This window comes from Pelophylax lessonae, assembly GCF_965119305.1.
Source record: "Pelophylax lessonae genome assembly, chromosome: 7".
NCBI classification, from domain to species: domain Eukaryota; kingdom Metazoa; phylum Chordata; class Amphibia; order Anura; family Ranidae; genus Pelophylax; species Pelophylax lessonae.
In genome coordinates, this window is record NC_138774.1 from 290271474 (window position 1) to 290293506 (window position 22033).

A 22033-nucleotide genomic window follows, 5' to 3' on the forward strand; every position below is an offset into this window, starting at 1 on the left:
GTCATTAAGGGGGGAAATCCTTCCGGTCCAGAAGTGGTTAAAAACATAAAGTCCACAACTATGCAAATTTGGTGTAAATATATTATCATGATCCTCCCTGCCACCGACTTATGTGTTCTATAGAGTGCGCACTCTTCCTTTTCCTTTCGTGCAGTTAAATGAACACATCCATGCAGGGCTGTCTTTAACACAGGGCAAAAGGGGCAGCTGCCTCGGGTCTAGTCATTGTTGTGGGGCCCAAAGCAGCTGCACCTTGAGCCCCCAAATAGTTGATAAGTGGATTCAAGAGGGCCCAAGAAAATTTTTGCCCAGGGTCCAATCAAGAATAAAGACGGCCCTGCATCCATGTGCCACCATGATAAGTGCTCCCCCCCTTTTAGTTGGGTTTTCACCTCAAAAGATGTGGCCTCGCACCTAAACTCAGTCTAATATACCCTTAAAAGCATATCTTTTAAAGCAAGGCTTCAGTATGTCACAGTACATGTTGGCATTCATGGTTCCCTCAATGTACTGTAGCTCCCCACTGCCGGCAGCACTCATGCAGTCCCAGACCATGACACTCCCACCACCATGCCTGACTGTAGGAAGACACACTTGTCTTTGTACTTCTCACCTGGTTGCCGCCACACACGCCTGACACCATCTGAACCAAATAAGTTTATCTTGGTCTCATCAGACCACAGGAGATGGTTCCAGTAATTCATGTCCTTAGTCTTGTCTCAATATTGAACCCTACGGACTAAGACTAGGATGCCATTAAAGTTCATGTGCGTATAAAAGCAGGCGTCCCAATACTTTTGGTAATATAGTGTGTGTATCTATATATATATAAATTTCAATTTTTATAATATATTTTTATGATGAAATAGTTATCTTTTTTTTCTTTTTTTCCTAACAGCTGCATTCATTACTCTTGTGAGGATACGGTCTGTCCGACGTTGATGGTCGAAAATGCTGCTGTTAACTGTTCAGATGGCCACTACAATGGGGCCCACTGCGAAGTGGTGTGTCACACCGGCTATAGAATCCGCATGCACAGGAGCAATGACCATCTGAAAACTAAGGTTAGTAATCGGATAATACATGGCACATAGGGTGTGGTTTCCATGTTCATAAATTTGAATTATTTTGGTCAATTTATCATTGGAGAGAATTTGGAAGTTGATTACTTAGTAAATAAATGTGATGGATACCTGCTTTTGTAATTCCTGGATTGGGTTCTGGAGTCCAGAGCCTCAAAGAGCTTTGGGACGGAAGAACCCTGTAACCCTCTGCCCAGGTCCTATGGGAGACTGGGAAGCTGAGTGTGCAGGCGTGCATACCTGTTATACTCTAGGACGTAAAGTCAGTTTAGGGCTCCACCCGGGGGGCCGGAGCTCCTCTCCCCAGAGGTTGGGGCGTGAGCCAAAGTAGCAGGGAGCTTTTGCTTCAGCATTTTTTTTTTTCTAGAAAATTACTTAGAATCCCCAAGCATTATATATATATATATATATATATATATATATATATATATATATATATATATATATATATATATACATACAGTATATATATAGACACATAGATATATGTATTTATGTGTGTGTGTATATATATATATATATAAATATTTATTTTTTTCTATATATATATATATATATATATATATATATATATTATATACAGTATATATATATATATATTTTTTCTTACTATATATATATATATATATATATATATATATATATATATATATATATATATATATATATATATATATATATATATATATATATATATATTTTATTTGTTTTTTTTTTTTTACTATGTATGTGTATATATATATATATATATATATATATATACATAGTAAAAAAAAATATATATATATTTATTCCTATATTTGATTATTTTTTTTTTACTATGTATGTATATATATATATATATATATATATATATATATATATATATATATATATATATATATATATATATATATATATATATATATATATATATATAATATTTTTTTTTTTTTTTTTTTTTTAAATTTAGGTAATTATTTAGCTCTGTCAAATTTAGGCAGCGCTTTACGTGTACAGCATCTCAAAAAAGTGAGTACACCCCTCACATTTTTGTAAATATTTTATTCTATCTTTTCATGTGACAACACTGAAGAAATGACACTTTGCTACAATGTAAAGTAGTGAGTGTACAGCTTGTATAACAGTGTAAATTTGCTGTCCCCTCAAAATAACTCAACACACAGCCATTAGGGCTCTTTCACACGGGCGATCCGATCAGATCCGTCTGTCAGTTTTTTAGGCGGATCTGATCGGATCCTCCATGCAGCTCTATGGAGCAGCAGGTATCAGCGGAGGCACCTCCGCTGATACCCACTGCCATCCATATCCGATCCTGTCCGTGAAATCTGGACGGATGGAAACCCTATTTTTCCATCCGTTCAGTAATCGGATCGGATTTAATGAGAGTGGACAGGCGGTCCGCTCTCATCCGATCCCCCATAGAGGGCAGCGGGGGCTGTGACACCTCCCTCTCCGCACTGCAAGCGGAAACGGAGCTGTCATCCGCCGGCTCAGCAGGGATCGCAGATCGATCCCCGCTGAGCAACACGGATGCGCCTACGGAGGCGAACCGTGTGAAAGAGGCCTTAATGTCTAAACCGCTGGCAACAAAAGTGAGTACACCCCTAGGTGGAAATGTCCAACTTGGGCCCAAAGTGTCAATATTTTGCCACCATTATTTTCCAGCACTGCCTAAACCCTCTTCGACATGGAGTTCACCAGAGCTTCACAGGTTGCCACTGGAGTCCTCTTCCACTCCTCCATGATGACATCACAGAGCTGGTGGATGTTAGAGACCTTGCACTCCTCCACCTTCTGTTTGAGGATGCCCCACAGATGCTCAATAGGGTTTAGGTCTGGAGACATGCTTGGCCAGTCCATCACCTTTACCCTCAGCTTCTTTAGCAGGGCAGTGGTCATCTTGGAGGTGTGTTTGGGGTCGTTATGTTGGAATACTGCCCTGTGGCCCAGTCTCTGTAGGGAGGGGATCACGCTCTGCTTCAGTATGTCACAGTACATGTTGGCATTCATGGGTCCCTCAATGATCTGTAGCTCCCCAGTCCCGGCAGCACTCATGTAGCTCCAGACCATGACACTCCCACCACCATGACTGACTGTAGGAAGACACACTTGTCTTTGTACTCCTCACCTGGTTGCCCCCACACACGCCTGACACCATCTGAACCAAATAAGTTTATCTTGGTCTCATCAGACCACAGGAGATGGTTCCAGTAATCCATGTCCTTAGTCTGCTTGTCTTCAGCAAACTGTTTGCGGACTTTCTTGTACATCATCCTTAGAAGAGGCTTCCTTCTGGAAAGACAGCCATGCAGACCAATTTGATGCAGTGTGCGGCGTATGGTCTGAGCACTGACAGGCTGACCCCCCCCACCCCTTTAACCTCTGCAGCTTTGCTGGCAGCACTCATACGTCTATTTCTCAAAGACAACCTCTGAATATGATGCTAAGCACGTCCACTCAACTTCTTTGGCCGGCCATGGTGATGCCTGTTCTGAGTGGAACCTGTTCTTTTAGACCGCTGTATGGTCTTGGCCACCGTGCTGCAGCTCAGTTTCAGGGTCTTGGAAATCTTCTTATAGCCTAGGCCATCTTTATGCAGAGCAACAACTCTTTTTTTTCATATCCTCAGAGAATTCTTTGCCATGAGGTGCCATGCTGAACTTCCAGTGACCAGTATGAGAGAGTGAGAGCGATAACACCAAATTTAACACACCTACTCCCGGTTCAGACCTTGTAACACTAACAAGTCACATAACACCAGGGAGGGAAAATGGCTAATTGGGCCCACTTTGGACATTGTCATTTAGGGGTGTACTCACTTTTGTTGCCAGCGGTTTAGACATTAATGGCTGTGTGTTGAGTTATTTTGAGGGGACAGCAAATTTACACTGTTATACAAGCTGTACACTCACTACTTTACATTGTAGCAAAGTGTCATTTCTTCAGTGTTGTCACATGAAAAGATATAGAAAAATATTTACAAAAATTTTTAAGGCCAAGGTTAGGGCATGTTATCGCATACAGCTTCAGCCATAACCCCAGTATTACCACTTGAAGCCAATGACATAAATGTACGTGATTTGGCATCAAGTGGATATACAATATGGCCGTTGTACTGAAAAGTTTGGGGGCCCCTGCCCTAGGACATAAAAATAATGGAAACATTGGAAATGACTTGAACAGAGTAACGCAAGCCTCCCTTTAAGAAACGCCATCCATGTTCCTCCTCTGTAGTCCGCCTTCCATGCAAGGATTAGGTGACTCATGTTTATGCGGAGTATTTCTGGAATGATGTTTGGATTGGTGGCATTCTTCTCTTTCAGCCTTAATTGCCGTTAAAACACAATGTAACTTTTCACTGCAATTGTTTGGAAATGTTGTGGGTGACCCAGCTTGTAATGGATGACAACTGTCCCTTTCACCCTGAACTTGGTATGTCTGTGTTTATGAATGGGTATTATTTGAAGGAATACTCTTCATGATTCGGAATGTTGGCTTGGATTGCCACAACTATGAAGCTGGAATAGTTGATGTGTGTTTCTATATTGAGGTTTCCCTGCCGCGATCTTTAGGATAGAACGTTGGAGGGAAATAGTTTTCTGAAAAGACAAATATATATGAAAAAGTAGAAATGTAGAATTGCACCCGGCCACTTTATTAGGTACACCTTGCTAGTAGCGGGTTGGACCCCCTTTTGCCTTCATTCTTCGTGGTATAGATTCAACGAGGTGTTGGAAACATTCCTCAAAGATTTTGGTCCAGAGTGACATGATAGCATCACGCATTTGCCGCAGATTTGTCGGCTGCACATCCATGATGCCAGTCTCCCATTACTCCGCATCCCAAAGGTGCTCTAATGGATGAGATGTGGTGAGTGAGGAGGCCATTGGAGTACAGTGATTGAATCTGGTGAGTGTGGAGGGCATTGCGGTACAGTGATTGGATCTGGTGAGTGTGGAGGCCATTGGAGTACAGTGATTGAATCTGGTGAGTGTGGAGGCCATTGGAGTACAGTGATTGAATCTGGTGAGTGTGGAGGCCATTGGAGTACAGTGACCGAATCTGATGAGTGTGGAGGCCATTGGAGTACAGTGACCTCATTGTCATGTTCAAGAAACCAGTGGTGAGATGATTTGAGCTTTGTGACATAGTGCATTATCCTTCTGGGAGGAGCCATCCGAAGATGGGTACACTGTAGTCATAAAGGGATAGACATGGTCAGCAACAATACGCAGGTAGGCCGTGGCGTTTAAACCATGCTCAATTGGTACTAAGGGGCCCAAAGTGTGCCAAGAAAATGTCCCCCACACCATTACACCACCAGCCTCAACCGTTGATACAACGCCGGATGGATCCATGTGCCAAATTCTGACCCTACAATCTGAATGTCGCAGCTAAAATCCAGACTCATCCGACCAGGCAATGTTTTTACAATCTTCTATTGTCCAATTTTGGTGAGTCTGTGCCAATTGTGGCCTCAGTTTCCTGTTCTGTAGGCTGTGGCATTTAAACAATGCTTAATTGGTACTAAGGGACCCAAAGCGTGCCAAAATATCCCCTACACCATTACACCACCACCCCCAGCCTACAAGGCAGGATGGATCCATGCTCTCAAGTAGTTTACGCCAAATTCTGACCCGACCATCTGAATGTCACAGCTGAAATTGAGACTCGTCAGACCAGGCAACGTTTTTCCAGTCTTCTATTATCCAATTTTGGTGATCCTGTACAAATTGTAGCCTCAATTTCCTGTACTTAGCTGACAGGAGTGGCAACCGGTGTGGTCCTCTGCTGCTGTAGATGGTATTCTGCATACCTTGGCTGTAACAAGTGGTTATTTGAGTTACTGTTGCCTTTGTTATCCACTCAAACCAGTCTGCCCATTCTCCTCTGACTTCTGACCTCAACAAGACATTTTCCTCCACACAACTGCCGTTCACTGGACATCTTCTCTTTTTTGGACCACTCTCCCTGTAAACCCGAGAGAGGGTTGTGTGTGAAAATCCCCGGTAGATCAGCAGTTTTTCAAATTCTCAGACCAGTCCATCTGGCACCAACAACCATGTCACAGTCAAAGTCACTTAAATCCCCTTTCTTCCCCATTCTTATAGTTAGCGAGGTTGAAAGTGTTTATGTCAGTAGTACATCCTATACCCCTGTATGATGTGGTCGTTAAGGTGCCCATCTAATAGTTTTCTTAATTTATCAATGCTCCCTGCTGATACCACTGCTTGTGGAAGAGCATTCCACATCCATACCGCTCTGACGGTAAAGAAACCTTTAAGGGTAAACCACTTCGCTTCTAATTTTAGTGAATGGCCGCGAGCCCTTTTATATTCCCTTTTACTGAAAAGTTTGTTCCCTATGCTAGGGTCGCCAGTACAGTATTTGTACATTGATATCTTATCCCCTCTCAAGCATCTCCCCTCCAGAGAGAATAAGTTCAATGCTTGTAGCCTTTCCTCATAGCTGAAATCGTCCATTCCCTTTATTAGCTTTATTGCCCTTCTCTGGACTCTCTCCAGTTCCAGCACATCCTTCCTGAGGACCGGTGCCCAGAACTGGACGGCATACTCCAGATGTGGCCGGACCAGAGTCTTGTAGAGTGGGAGAGTTATCGTTTTATCTCTGAAGTGAATCCCCTTTGTTATACATCCCAGTATTCTGTTGGCTTTGCTTGCAGCAGCTTGGCATTGCATGCTATTGCTGTGCTTGTTGTCTTCTAGGATCCCCAGGTCCTTTTGCATCTTAGATTCACCTAAAGGTTCTCCCCCTAGTGAATAAACTTGCATTCATATTTCTGGCACCCAAAAGCATTACCTTACATTTTCCAACATTAAACCTCATTTGCCATGTAAATGCCCACCCCAATATTTTGTTCAGGTCTTCTTGTAAGGTTTCCACATCCTGCGTAGAAGATATTGGCATGCTTAATTTAGTATTGTCCGCAAATACAGATATTGAGCAATTTATCCCATCCTCTAGGTCGTTTATGAATAAATTAAACAGGATTAGTCCCAGAACAGATCCTTGGGGGACCCCACTTTCCACACCCGCCCAATCCGAGTACTATCCATTTATCACCACCCTTTGGACTCGCCCCTAAACCAGTTTCTAATCCAAGTACTCACCCTATGGTCCATACCTACGTACCTTAGTTTGTACTGTAAGCATTTGTGGGGAACTGTATCAAATGCCTTTGCAAAATCCAAAAACACCACATCCACAGGCCTTACTTTATCTAGATGGCAGCTGACTTCTTCATAGAAGGTTAATAGATTGGTCTGGCAAGAACGACTTTTCATGAATCCATGCTGATTACTACTAATAATATCGTTTTCATTACTAAAGTCTTGTATATAGTCCCTTATCATCCCCTCCAATATCTTGATGATAGGTTAACCGGCCTGGAGTTCCCAGGGATGTATCTCGGCCCTTTTTTGAATATTGGTACAACGTTGGCTTTTCTCCAATCATCTGGTACCATTCCTTTCAGGAGACTATCCATAAAAATTAAGAACAATGGTCTGGCTATCACCTGGCTGAGTTCTTTAAGGGCCCTCGGGTGTAAGCCATCTGGTCCTGGTAAATAATTTATGTTAAGTTTTTCAAGTCTAGTTCTGAGTCTGTCTTCTGTTAACCATGAGGGAGCCTCCTGTGATGTGTTATTAACTTTAACATTACAGTCTAGGTTACTGTATTCCCCCAATTCTTTTGTGAAGACTGAGAAGAAGAATTTATTTAGAACCTTCGCCTTCTCTCTGTCCTTTATAGCCAGATTCCCTTTGTCGTCCTTTATGGGGGCCAATATGTTCTGGCCTCAATTTCTTACTATTTATATACTTAAATAATTTATTGTTTTTTTTTTACTATTTTCCGCTATGTGCCTTCCGTGTTCCATCTTAGCCGCTTTGATTGCTCTCTTTCATTTCTTATTGCATTCTTTGTATTGTTGGAATGCTGCCAATGACCCCTCAGCCTTGTATTTTTTAAAGGCCTTTTCTTTAGTTTTTATATTGAGCAAATCAGTCAACGCAGATCTAAACTCCCCTCTCAAGCGTCTCCTCTCCAGAGAGAGTAAGTTCAATGCTTGTTAATTAATGTAGTATTAATGAGGATTACTCACCATCTTCCTACATCACCTGGAGAGTTCCTTTGGAAATATATGTACCTGGTTTGTCAGGTCCGCAATCCTTTTACCTTTTAGTGCAGTAAAGAAAAAAAAAAAAAAATCTAACCCTAGTGAACTTAGGAGCATATTCGTACAAGTGAAGGTGACTTTCACCAAACCTTAAATATTGGTGAATCAGTCCCTGCCATTTAAAACAGATGCACCAAGAACACTCAACTACCCCTATAAAGGGGCATTTTGCAAGGTTTATAGGTCTCTCAGCGCAGATCAAGCTCCTTTATAGGTATGTCAGTTGCATCTTACAATTAGTCCGTTCATATCCATGGCCTCAGCCTTGCCAAAACGTGTTGTATTCTTTGATACGATTTGATTCGTCCACGTGATTCCTTCATTTCTTATTGCATTCTTTGTATTGTTGGAATGCTGCCAATGACCCCTCAGCCTTGTATTTTTTAAAGGCCTTATCTTTAGTTTTTATATTGAGAAAATCAGTCAACGCAGATCTAAACTCCCCTCCCAAGCATCTCCTCTCCAGAGAGAATACGTTCAATGCTTGTTAATTAATGACGTGGGGATAATTAGGTAAATTATCCCCTATTGCTCAATCCTAAAGTGCTAGTGCATTTGTTGTAAACAATCACTTTTACATAAAGTTGATGACTCAGTGCCACATGCAAATGACATCATACATGTTAAAACTACAATCTTAGAACCTCAAAGTCATATAGTGCATAACAAACATGTACTCTGAATACCAAATCAAATATCATTATAAAGTGATCCAAAAATCAAAAACCTCAAATTGTTTCATATTTCATAAATTCCTAGAGAAAAAAAGTAAACAGTCACTAACTAGGGGAGTTTAGATCTGCGCTGACTGATTTTCTCATTATTCTGATGTTTGATTTGCATGTAGATTGTTAGCAGCGGTCAAAATTTATTAAAAAAAACCCCTCCCTTTTCTGGTTGCTTGTAACCATTGATAACCTGGATGCCAGATTTACTGTACCTTTTTTTATATTTTAGGTTTTTTATGCATTTTTACGTTGGAGTTTAGCCACCCAGGGTTTATTTTAGCTCTTTTAAACTTATTCCCCGTTGGAATGCACTTGCCAACATGCACCAAGGTGTCCTGCCCTCTGCTAATCATCAGGACTGTATCAAAAGCCCATGCACCCATTTGTCAGGTTTCCTCCCACTGTCCAATATGCCTCCCTATTGGATCAGCGTGAAACACTCTCTAGACTGAATGATTTGCATACTGAGCACAATGAGCAGACCTCACTAACAGATCCTGCTCTCTGGTAGGCAGAGAACAATATAGATTTAACTGCAGCCCCTCTGGTAAGCAGACAGAGCTCAAAACTATACTTTCTCACTAGCACCTACCTAGGAGGGTACTACAATAATAATTAGGAAATTACAATAAATGTCAAAGATTAAATGAGATTTTAGGAAAACTTTTTCAAAATTGTAAGAAAATTAAACAGAAACATCAGAATACTTACTCAGACTAGAGGCGTAGATAAGAGGGGGGGGGGCAGGGGGGTCCAAACTGCCCCAGAGCATCGGTCAATTTCAGAGCAGCTAGGCTAGTGTAGCCTATCAGCTTTCTCAGACCAGAGGCGGAGATAAGGGGGGGGGGGGGGGTCAGGGGGGTCCAAACTCCCCCAGAGCAATTTCAGAGCAGCTAGGCTAGTGTAGCCTATCAGCTTTCTCAGACCAGAGGCGTAGATAAGGGAGGGGTCAGGGGGGTCCAAACCCCCCCAGAGCATCGGTCAATTTCACAGCAGCTAGGCTAGTGTAGCCTATCAGTTGCGGGAGCCGCACTGCTACTGGGAAGACCACCTGTCTTATCCACGAGGCTGACAGGCAGGGCCCGGCTGACATTGAAGCCATGTTTACTATTTGCTTCACTAACAGATGTGCCTGCTCTGGGCGCTGTATATACTGTATATATACACACACAACAATTTGTCACAGCATGGCATACATGCTAATTATTGTTCTCTGGGTACTCAAGGCTGAGCCCTCCCAGGAAAAAAAATTATCTACGGCCCTGTCTCAGACAGTAGTGCATCTGTGTTATCCTCACACATTGAGCAACCTAAGCTGCCACTTACACACTGTTACCAAATATTGCATTGAACCACGCTGTGGGCATTGCAGAAGTGTTCCTGGCCCGTAGAAATTCCCATGCTTTGTTATTCACAATAGACGGCTCAACAGCTGATTAACTTTTTAGACAGAAGTAGTTTTCCTGCAACCCGGGGTGTTTGTTTTATTGGTCAGTGTACATTATGTGCTAGCTGAATATGTTGTTGTGATTCTGTCCCAGTAACACTACTGTAATAACATTCTTTATTTATGCGCTCATTATTAAAGCATACTAGGGAAAGGACATTTTACCCTCTATAAACCTTTTCTTGTCTCTAGGTCATTGATGCCCAGGCCAAATTTTGTAGCATCAGCATGTATCAGTTAACTTGACAACACTTCCGTGACTACTAATTTGCATGTTTAAATAATTGTATTTATTTATTTATTTATATTTTGAATTTTTCCATCGTTTTAAAAACCCAGACACATATACAAAAAAACAAAAAAAAAAGCATATCTCAAGAAACCATAACCAGCCAAAAACAACCACAAAGTACACAGAGTACAAAGTACAACCCCTACCTAACACAGAGCATGCCTAAATATAATTAAAACAATAAAAATGTATAAATGACCCTCCCCCCCCAAAAAAAAAAAAACATATCGATAAGCAAACATGAGCAATTGAATTTAGGACCTTCTTTTAATAACTTGACAGCTATGTCTAGAAAGGCCTGTAACCTAGCTGGATCCTGGACTTATAGATAACCTTAAAAATACAATATAATTTTAGCCCATATGTTTTTTATTTGGTACACTGTTTTATGATAATATTGCTCTGTTTTTTTTTTTTTTTTTTCAGGCTAACAATTGCCTGAAAATGTTGAAAAAATATAAATTTTACTATTTTTTAATATATATAATAATTTTTGAATACTGTAATTATATCAGACAATTGCAGTATTAAACAGTCCCACACTGCCATCTTCAGGCAACGGTGGCATTTGCAGTGTTGACAGCTTGTTTTGTCAATGACTAGAGAGCCTCTGATGCTCAGGCCAGGATTAGCAGCATCAGTTTGCATCAGGTTACTGAACTTAACTTCATTACTCTGTGATTGATTTGCATGACTAAAGGAGCTTTGGAAGCTCCTTTGCCTGTACTTCTCTTGTGGGTCACAGGCAGGTTGTGGCAGAGATGCCTCTTTGATGACTGATGACCCAAATACTGGGGTAGGGTAATGATCAAGAAGCAGCAGGAGATAGGCAGGTCACTGGATCAACACAATGAAGCATAAGCAGAGAGATCCTACACTGCAGCTTTCTCTCCAGCATGGAGAACCTTGAGCAGCACAGTAGTGGCATCATGCAATCTCATGAGTGTAGCAATCAGGGGCAACAGTGCCTTGAGTGGCATCATGCAATCTCATGAGTGTAGCAATCAGAGGCAACAGATATACAGCTGTGAGGCTCACGACACGAGTGCCTAGACACATAAATTGCACCGCTGATTTTTAGGAGGACTTTAAGATAAAAGGTATGCTCCTGAAGGTACTGGACCTGAGCTGTACAATCTCTACCAAAAGGCAAGTAGATGACAAAGGGCTAGTCACCAGTACTGACTATGAGCTGCTTGAAACTGAGCTTTTCACCATTATTGCCCTACCACACCTTGTCCTGCACTTTATGTCCGGTGGAGGCAACAGTCTTGGTAGAGGCAGGGTCTCCTGCCTTCCCTCGGGAGTGTCTAGCGCCCCTGCTCCTTATCCCAGCATCCTGGTTTTGGCTTTCTCCTTGTCTGTCTGTCCACCTACAAGGTGATTATTGTGGCCAGTCTCTGGGTGGAGACCAAACCTGATTTTGGCCAGCCAAACCTTTAGTCTCAAGCTTGTGATAGCTTGTGTAATCAAATCTAAGTGGTGAACTGCGCTAAAGTGATAAATCAAAAATACAGTAGGTGACAGCAGCGACTAACCATGTGTTTCTTCTGTCTAGGCCTATCGTAAAACGTTGACCAAATCCATTAAGGATAACCAGAATTAATAAGGATTGTAAAAGGCAATCATAGAGCTCTGCCCAATTCAAAACTTAACAAATCAACACACCATTCATAAACTCGGACAGAAACATAACAACATAATACTAAGTACTGTATATATTTGATTGAGAAATGTTGTACTGAACGAAATAAGGTCATACATGACCACACTAGCACAGATAGAAGGGAAGATAGCTGTCAGATGTTCCCCAGGTGACAAGTTTATCTGTGCTATACTGTGTTTCGTATCCCTGGATGCGAAAATTCAATGCTGAACAATAATCTATCAGTTTCAAGAATGCAACCGGTACATATTAGAAGATATAACTAGTGGTATAAAACTGTTTGTAGAGCAGGGACCTGATATTGTCATAACCCCAGGACAGCCCATGCCACTGCGTTTTATTGGTCAGGTGCATCTGTCAACACCCCTTTGATCCCAGAAGAAAAGGGAGACCCCTAACCAGTTGAGAGTTCTCCTTTACCATAAAAGTTTGAGAACTGATAACACCTGGCTCATCTACTGAACTCTGATAGCACCCAGGACATTGACTGCAAGTATTCTTCCTCCTCAATTCTACCTTATATTTATATTGCTGAAAGTGTGTCTCTATTGTTAGAAATACCTTTTTTCTGTAATGATTTTATTTGCACCAACCTTTCCATTATTAAAACCTTTTTTTGAAAAGTGTTAGCTTTGTCCCCTTAATGAAAACTAACAAAGAACCTGTCTCTTGAATAGTTCTACTGTATAAACCAGTGATGGCAAACCTTGGCACCCCAGATGTTTTGGAACTACATTTCCCATGATGCTCCTGTACTCTGCAGTGTAGTTGAGCATCATGGGAAATGTAGTTCCAAAACATCTGGGGTGCCAAGGTTCACCATCACTGGTATAGGATAAATCCTCTGAACATACCGGTCTGTGGTGACAGTGTGTGTTATAGACGGTTATTCTAAAATCATAATTGATATTGCTAAAGTTACGAGCATCCTCCCGCTCAGACCAAATGGAGGTGGTGGCATTTAAAGGGTTGATTGCTTAATTAACTCAATGACAATTGTTCTCAGGCCCTACAGGGGGGGGGGGGCAGGGAAAAGGGGGCACACAGTGAGGGGGGGGGGGGATCAGAAGCAGGCAGAACAGGGAGGGGGATCGGTGTCGGAGAAGCAATTACAGGAACGATGCCCTGTGTCTGTGTCTCTCCCTGCAGCAGCTGAAAGCTGTCAGACGGAGGAGAAACTGGCTTTCAGCTGCTGCAGAGAGCCGCAAAGGGCTTCCCTCTATAATTGCCCCTCCGCACCGATTCCCTGTGCTGTAGGGGCCCCCCTGTGTTCCTGGGCCCCCCTACAGGAGGACTGGTGGTCCCCCCCCTATCAGCGGCCCTGGCTATGAGGCTCAAGACTGTGTTCCTGGGCCCCTTATAGGTGGGAACAGTGAAAAAGGGGCACACGGGGAGGGGGGATCAGAAGCAGGCAGAACAGGGAGGGGGGAGATTGGTGTCGGAGAATTAATTACAAGAGCGACGCTCAAGACTCAAGAGTGCCTAGGCACAGAAAGTGCACTGCTATTTTTTAGGTGGACCTCAAGATAATTGGTAGATTTTCCAGGGTACTGCTTAGGCACACTTAACATTTCTAGATGTTCCCTCAAAGATAGCCCGTCTTCGTTTTTTGAGTTCAGGCCCATTTTGAAGGATAACATTACTAAAAACATTGTTCTTTTTCGGGTTCAAAACCTCAATTTGAGACCAAAACGGTTGGGGTTTTCAGGAGGTTGAACTTGAAGGACGTTTTGTTTTCAGACTAATTAGCTTGTAGCTATAGAGGTATAAAAGTGTGGCTTTAAAAGCCTCTCTACAGCACAAATATCCGGCGTATTTTGCTATGCTCAGTCACGCATTAATTCACACTGTTTACTCTGCTGTAACAATTGAAGATTGCCTTAGATGAAATTAGTATTCATGCGAAGGTGCAAATAACCATCTGTTCCACTATTCCACATTTGAGATAATGATGAGAGCATTATCCGGAAGCGTATAAACACATCAACACACACTGAAACACAAGACTCTGGGACATTTTGGGAATGAATAAACGATAAAAGTAAAAAACATGATCCATTTGCATTTAGTCAAAAGTATCATTCCCATCTTTACTAATGAGCCAACATTTGTAATGCGATATTTTAAACAGACCTTACACCTCGGGCAAGGTCTTCTTATTCAGAGTGGTCCATCGTTCCTTAACCACTTCTGGACTGGAAGATTTTCCCTAAAAAAAAGAAAAAAAAAAAATTTTTATTTTTTTTAATAATTGTATACATCTCTTTTAACCACTTCTGGACCGGAAGGTTTTCCCCCCCAAAAAATCTTCATTTTTTTTTTTTTTTTTTTTATTGTATACATCCCTTTCCGCTAACCACTTCTGGACCAGAAGGTTTTCCCCAAAAAAAGAGAAAAAAAAATCCTCATTTTTTTTTTTGTTAATAATTGTATACATCTCTCTCACTTAACCACTTCTGTATCAGAAGATTTTCCCAAAAAAAAATAAAATAAAAATGAAAACATTTTTTTCAATTGTATACATCTCTCTTCGTTAACCACTTCTGGACCGGAAGATTCCCCCCCCCCCCCCCAAAAAAAAAGAAAAAAAAATCTTCATTTTTTTTTTTTTTTATAATTGTATACATCTCTCTCTTTTTAACCGCTTCTGGACCGGAAAGGATTTCCCCCCAAAAAAGAAAAAAAAAATCTTCATTTTTTTTCATAATTGTATACATCTCTCTAACTTAACCACTTCTGTATCGGAAGATTTTTCCAAAAAAAAAGAAAAAAAATTTTTCATTTTTTTTTTTTAAATAATTGTATACATCTCTCTTCGTTAACCACTTCTGGACCGGAAGATTCCCCCCCCCCCAAAAAAAAAAAAGAAAAAAAAAATCATCATTTTTTTTTTATAATTGTATACATCTCTCTCTTTTGACCACTTCTGGACCGGAAGGATTTCCCCCAAAAAAAGAAAAAAATATTCATTTTTTTTCCCATAATTGTATACATCTCTCTTCAAAATCTTAATTTTTTTTTTTTTTTGCTAATAATTGTATACATCTCTCTCACTTAACCACTTCTGTATCGGAAGATTTTTCCAAAAAAAAGAAAAAAAAATTTTCATTTTTTTTAATTTAAATAATTGTATACATCTCTCTTCGTTAACCACTTCTGGACCGGAAGATTCCCCCCCCCCCCACAAAAAAAAAAGAAAAAAAATAATTTTTTTTTTTTTTATAATTGTATACATCTCTCTCTTTTTAACCACTTCTGGACCGGAAGGATTTCCCCCCAAAAAAGAAAAAAATCTTCATTTTTTTCCATAATTGTATACATCTCTCTTCAAAATCTTCATTTTTTTTTTTCATAATTGTATACATCTCTCTCTTTTTAACCACTTCTGGACCGGAAGGATTTCCCCCCAAAAAAGAAAAAAATCTTCATTTTTTTCCATAATTGTATACATCTCTGTTCAAAATCTTCATTTTTTTTTTTTTATAATTGTATACATCTCTCTCTTTTTAACCGCTTCTGGACCGGAAAGGATTTCCCCCCAAAAAAGAAAAAAATCTTCATTTTTTTCATAATTGTATACATCTCTCTAACTTAACCACTTCTGTATCGGAAGATTTTTCCAAAAAAAAAGAAAAAAAATTTTTCATTTTTTTTTTTTAAATGTATACATCTCTCTTCGTTAACCACTTCTGGACCGGAAGATTCCCCCCCCCCCCCCCAAAAAAAAAAGAAAAAAAAATCATCATTTTTTTTATAATTGTATACATCTCTCTCTTTTGACCACTTCTGGACCGGAAGGTTTTCCCCCATTTTTTTCCCATAATTGTATACATCTCTCTTCAAAATCTTCATTTTTTTTTTTTTGCTAATAATTGTATACATCTCTCTCACTTAACCACTTCTGTATCAGAAGATTTTCCCAAAAAAAAAAGAAAAAAATGTTTTCATTTTTATTTTATAATTGTATACATCTCTCTTTGTTAACCACTTCTGGACCGGAAGATTCCCCCCCCCCCCCCAAAAGAAAAAATAATCTTAGTTTTTTTTTTTTTTTTAATAAATGCATACATCTCTTTCCCTTCACCACTTCTGAACCGGAAGATTTCCCCCCCCCCCCCCAAAAAAAGAAAAAAGAATCTTAATTTTTTTTTATAATTGTATACATCTCTCTCTTTAAACCACTTCTGGACCAGAATGTCTTCCCCAAAAAAAGAAAAAAAAAATCTTCATTTTTTTTTTCCATAATTGTATACATCTCTCTTCAAAATCTTCATTTTTTTTCATAATTGTATATATCTCTCTCCCTTCACATTGTTTTCATAATTTTATACATCTCTCGCCCTTCACCACTTCTGGACCGGAAGATTTCCCCAAAAAAATTTAAAAAAATTATTTTTTTTTTTTTTATAATTGTATACAATCTCCCTTAACCAATTCTAGACCAGAAGGTTTTCCCCCCAAAAAAAGAAAAAAAAAATCTTAATTTTTTTTTTCATAATTGTATACATCCCTCTCTGTTAACCACTTCTAGACCAGAAGATTTTCCCCAAAAAAAAGAAAAAAAAATTCTTCATTTCATCTCTCTCTGTTAACCACTTCTGGACCGGAAGATCCCCCCCCCCCCCCCGAAATTTTTTTTTTAAAAAAATCTTAATTTTGCGGCAGGATCTTCATTTTTCAGCAGCGGCAGGAACTGGGAGACTAGTCAGGATCGGAAAAAGATGAATCCAGCAATGTACAGAGAAATCCTTGATGAAAACCTGCTCCAGAGCACTTTTTGAGGTGAAGGTTCATCTTCCAACAAGACAACGACCCTAAGCACCCAGCCAAGATAACAAAGGAGTGGTTACGGGACAACTCTGTGAATGTCGTTGAGTAACCCAGCCAGAGCCCAGACTTGAACCCGATTGAACATCTCTGGAGAGATATGAAAATGGCTGTGCACCGACCCTCCCCATCCAACCTGATGGAGCCTGAGAGGTCCTACAAAGAAGAATGGGAGAAACTTCCCAAAAATAGGTGTGCCAAGCTTGTAGCATCATACTCAAAAATACTTGAGGCTGTAATTGGTGCCAAGCTTGTAGCATCATACTCAAAAATACTTGAGGCTGTAATTGGTGCCAAGCTTGTAGCATCATACTCAAAAAGACCTGAGGCTGTAATTGGTGCCAAGCTTAGAGTATCATACTTAAAAAGACCTGAGGCTGTAATTGGTGCCAAGCTTGCAGCATCATACTCAAAAAGACCTGGGTCTTTAATTGGTGCCAAGCTTGTACCATCATACTCAAAAAGACTTGAGGCTGTAATTGGTGCCAAGCTTGTAGCACCATACTCAAAAGACCTGAGGCTGTAATTGGTGCCAAGCTTGTAGCATCATACTCAAAAAGACCTGAGACTGTAATTGGTGCCAAGCTTGTAGCATCATACTCAAAAAGACTTGAGGCTGTAATTGGTGCCAAGCTTGTAGCATCATACTCAAAAGACCTGAGGCTGTAATTGGTGCCAAGCTTATAGCATCATACTCAAAAAGACCTGAGGCTGTAATTGGTGCCAAGCTTGTAGCATCATACTCAAAAAGACTTGAGGCTGTAATTGGTGCCAAGCTTGTAGCACCATACTCAAAAGACCTGAGGCTGTAATTGGTGCCAAGCTTATAGCATCATACTCAAAAAGACCTGAGGCTGTAATTGGTGCCAAGCTTGTAGCATCATACTCAAAAAGACTTAAGGCTGTAATTGGTACCAAGCTTGTAGCATCATACTCAAAAAGACTTGAGGCTGTAATTGGTGCCAAGCTTGTAGCAACATACTCAAAAGACCTGAGGCTGTAATTGGTGCCAAGCTTATAGCATCATACTCAAAAAGACCTGAGGCTGTAATTGGTGCCAAGCTTGGAGCATCATACTCAAAAAGACTTGAGGCTGTAATTGGTGCCAAGCTTGTAGCACCATACTCAAAAGACCTGAGGCTGTAATTGGTGCCAAGCTTGTAGCATCATACTCAAAAAGACTTAAGGCTGTAATTGGCGCCAAGCTTGTAGCACCATACTCAAAAGACCTGAGGCTGTAATTGGTGCCAAGCTTATAGCATCATACTCAAAAAGACCTGAGGCTGTAATTGGTGCCAAGCTTGTAGCATCATACTCAAAAAGACTTGAGGCTGTAATTGGTGCCAAGCTTGTAGCATCATTCTCAAAAAGACTTGAGGCTATAATTGGTGCCAAGCTTGTAGCATCATACTCAACAATACTTGAGGCTGTAATTGGTGCCAAGCTTGTAGCATCATACTCAAAATGACCTGAGGCTATAATTGGTGCCAGGCTTGTGGCATCATACTCAAAAAAGACCTGAGTCTGTAATTGGTGCCAAGCATAGAGCATCATACTCAAAAAGACCTGAGGCTGTAATTGGTGCCAAGCTTGTAGCATCATACTCAAAAAGACCTGAGGCTGTAATTGGTGCCAAGCTTGTAGCATCATACTCAAAAAGACTTGAGGCTGTAATTGGTGCCAAGCTTGTAGCATCATTCTCAAAAAGACTTGAGGCTATAATTGGTGCCAAGCTTGTAGCATCATACTCAACAAGACTTGAGGCTGTAATTGGTGCCAAGCTTGTAGCATCATACTCAAAATGACCTGAAGCTATAATTGGTGCCAAGCTTGAAGCATCATTCTCAAAAAGACCTGAGGCTGTAATTGGTGCCAAGCTTGTAGCATCATACCAAAAAGACTTGAGGCTGTAATTGGTGCCAAGCTTGTAGCATCATACCCAAAAAGACGTAAGGCTGTAATTGGTGCCAAGCTTGTAGCACCATACTCAAAAGACCTGAGGCTGTAATTGGTGCCAAGCTTGTAGCATCATACTCAAAAAGACTTGAGGCTGTAATTGGTGCCAAGCTTGTAGCATCATACTCAAAAAGACCTGAGGCTGTAATTGGTGCCAAGCTTGTAGCATCATACTCAAAAAGACCTGAGACTGTAATTGGTGCCAAGCTTGTAGCATCATACTCAAAAAGACTTGAGGCTGTAATTGGTGCCAAGCTTGTAGCACCATACTCAAAAAGACCTGGGGCTGTAATTGGTGCCAAGCTTGGAGCATCATACTCAAAAAGACCTGGGGCTGTAATTGGTGCCAAGCTTGGAGCATCATACTCAAAAAGACCTGGGGCTGTAATTGGTGCCAAGCTTGTACCATCATACTCAAAAAGACCCGAGGCTGTAATTGGTGCCAAGCTTGGAGCATCATACTCAAAAAGACTTGAGGCTGTAATTGGTGCCAAGCTTGTAGCATCATACTCAAAAAGACTTGAGGCTGTAATTGGTGCCAAGCTTGTAGCATCATACTCAACAAGACTTGAGGATGTAATTGGTGCCAAGCTTGTAGCATCATACCCAAAAAGACTTGAGGCTGTAATTGGTGCCAAGCTTGTAGCATCATACTCAACAAGACTTGAGGATGTAATTGGTGCCAAGCTTGTAGCATCATACCCAAAAAGACTTGAGGTTGTAATTGGTGCCAAGCTTGGAGCATCATACCCAAAAAGACCTGAGGCTGTAATTGGTGCCAAGTTGTAGCATCATACCCAAAAAGACTTGAGGCTGTAATTGGTGCCAAGCTTGTAGCATCATACCCAAAAATACTTGAGGTTGTAATTGGTGCCAAGCTTGGAGCATCATACTCAAAATAATGTTTAATTGGTGCCAAAAGTGCTTCACCAAAGTATTGAGCAAAGGGTGTGAATACTTATGTACATGGGATTTTTTAGCTTTTTTATTTTTAATACATTTTCAAAAATTTCAAACAAACTTTTTTCAGGTTGTCGTTATGGGGGATTGTTTGTAGATTTTTGAGGGAAAAAAACGAATTTAACCCATTTTGGAATAAGGCTGTAACATAAAATGTGGAAAAAGTTAAGCGGTGTGAATACTTTCCGCATGCACTGTACTCATAGTATACATCATCACCTATCATTTTACTTCTCATAGTCCCCACTGACCAGAGCTAAGACCTTATTTTTAGGGGACTACGCGTTTAAAACTTTTACTTTATTTTCTTGTTAACATATTTATTTATTTATTTATTTTTGCGATTTATCTTATTCTCTTCAGCACCTTGCACTTTCTTTTTGAATTTTTCACAAACTGATGTCTTTTTTTATGACTTTTGGTTGTAACTTCTGGAATGATGAAAGTGTTCTTTCAGATTAATGTTTTTAAAATGCCCCTTTTTTTATGATTTATGGATTTTATGGATTTTATGGCACCGGAGGTAAGCTCCGTAGGATTCATTGTTCTTTTTGTTTTCGACAGTACTGTTATGTATGTACATTTAAGGCAAAAAAAAAAGTCTACTTCTTGCATTTTAGAGCCGTTCAGCTCAACTGAGATTGCATAAAAAATACACTATAACCCATTCCATTGCATTGAGGTCCATTTTCGAATGCATTACTGAAGATCTGCTCTACTTTGTGTTGCCCATGCATCATCACAACTATCCAGTGCAATGGAACGTATGTCAGACTTGTCAACATCATACAAGTCATCCTGTCTACGAGATTGAAGTAGTATTATACCCTAAAATTAAAACGGCCCTTTGTATTACCTATATAGTCACTTTATTAGTACCGGGTTGAACCCCCTAATGCTCGATTTGAACTTCAGCACGTTGTCTTCACCACGTCTATTTGCCTAAATGCATGGAGTCTCTGCCTGGTGATTGGCTTATTAGCAATTTGTGTTACCAAGGTGTACCTAATAAAGTGTGTATATAAGTGTAATCTCTTTGAGTTTCATACTTTATGGGCCTGGGAGTAAAATGGAGCCAAGAGAAGGTAGGTATATGCTAGCAAGGGGCAGTTGAATAAGGAAAGACTGCTTTGTTAGCCCAACAGGTTTGATTTTAACACCTTGAGCCATGAGTAAACCCAGGTACCCCCAAAATAAGTTCTTTTTGTTTTCTTCCATTGCAGCTTGATTCCAAAACCATCCTAACGTGTACGAATGGGAAGTGGAACAGACAGGTATCTTGTGAACCCATTGACTGCTGCCCACCCGATAGGAATCACATCTACCATGCAACATTTAATTGTTCTCATGGAACCACCTACATGAAAAATTGTACATTTCAGTGTCAACTCCCTGCGATACTCAAAGGTATTTGCAGCTCCATTATTTTCTCCGCTTGGGTTCAAAATATGAATACGTTTTAACAAATTTTACCTAAAAAATCTTTGAAAGTTCTATCTTGTGTTTTTACTATATTATAATTTACTTTATACTATTGCAAGAAGCACAAACATAATAGAAAAGGCATCCGTGGATGTTTTTGGGTGTGGTTATATGTGATTATGTACAGCAGTGGTCTCCAAACTGTGGCGGGGGGCAACAACGGGGCATAGTTCTTGCAACTGATGCCGATAGAAGAGCACCATTCTTCTTACTGATACCAATGATGGGACACTATTCTGTCCACTGATACCAATGATGGAGCACTATTCTGTCCACTGATACCAATGATGGGACACTATTCCTCCCACTGATACCAATGATGGGGCACTATTCCTCCCACTGATACCAATGATGGGGCACTATTCCTCCCACTGACACCAATGATGGGG

At 40.4% G+C, this 22033-nt stretch overlaps 1 protein-coding gene across 2 annotated transcripts in view; it reads left to right on the forward strand.

Annotated features, from left to right (window-relative positions):
- The window catches only part of PAPPA (pappalysin 1), a 406220-nt gene that overhangs the window by 346271 nt on the left and 37916 nt on the right, over positions 1-22033 (forward strand). For both annotated transcript variants that reach the window (XR_014225505.1, XM_082263951.1), the window contains exons 14-15: positions 899-1064; positions 21386-21569. Coding sequence is in view for 1 of the 2 variants with exons in the window: in XM_082263951.1 (XP_082120077.1) it covers positions 899-1064; positions 21386-21569 (350 nt within the window). In the remaining variant the exon portion in view is untranslated. The remainder of the gene's footprint in view (positions 1-898; positions 1065-21385; positions 21570-22033) is intronic.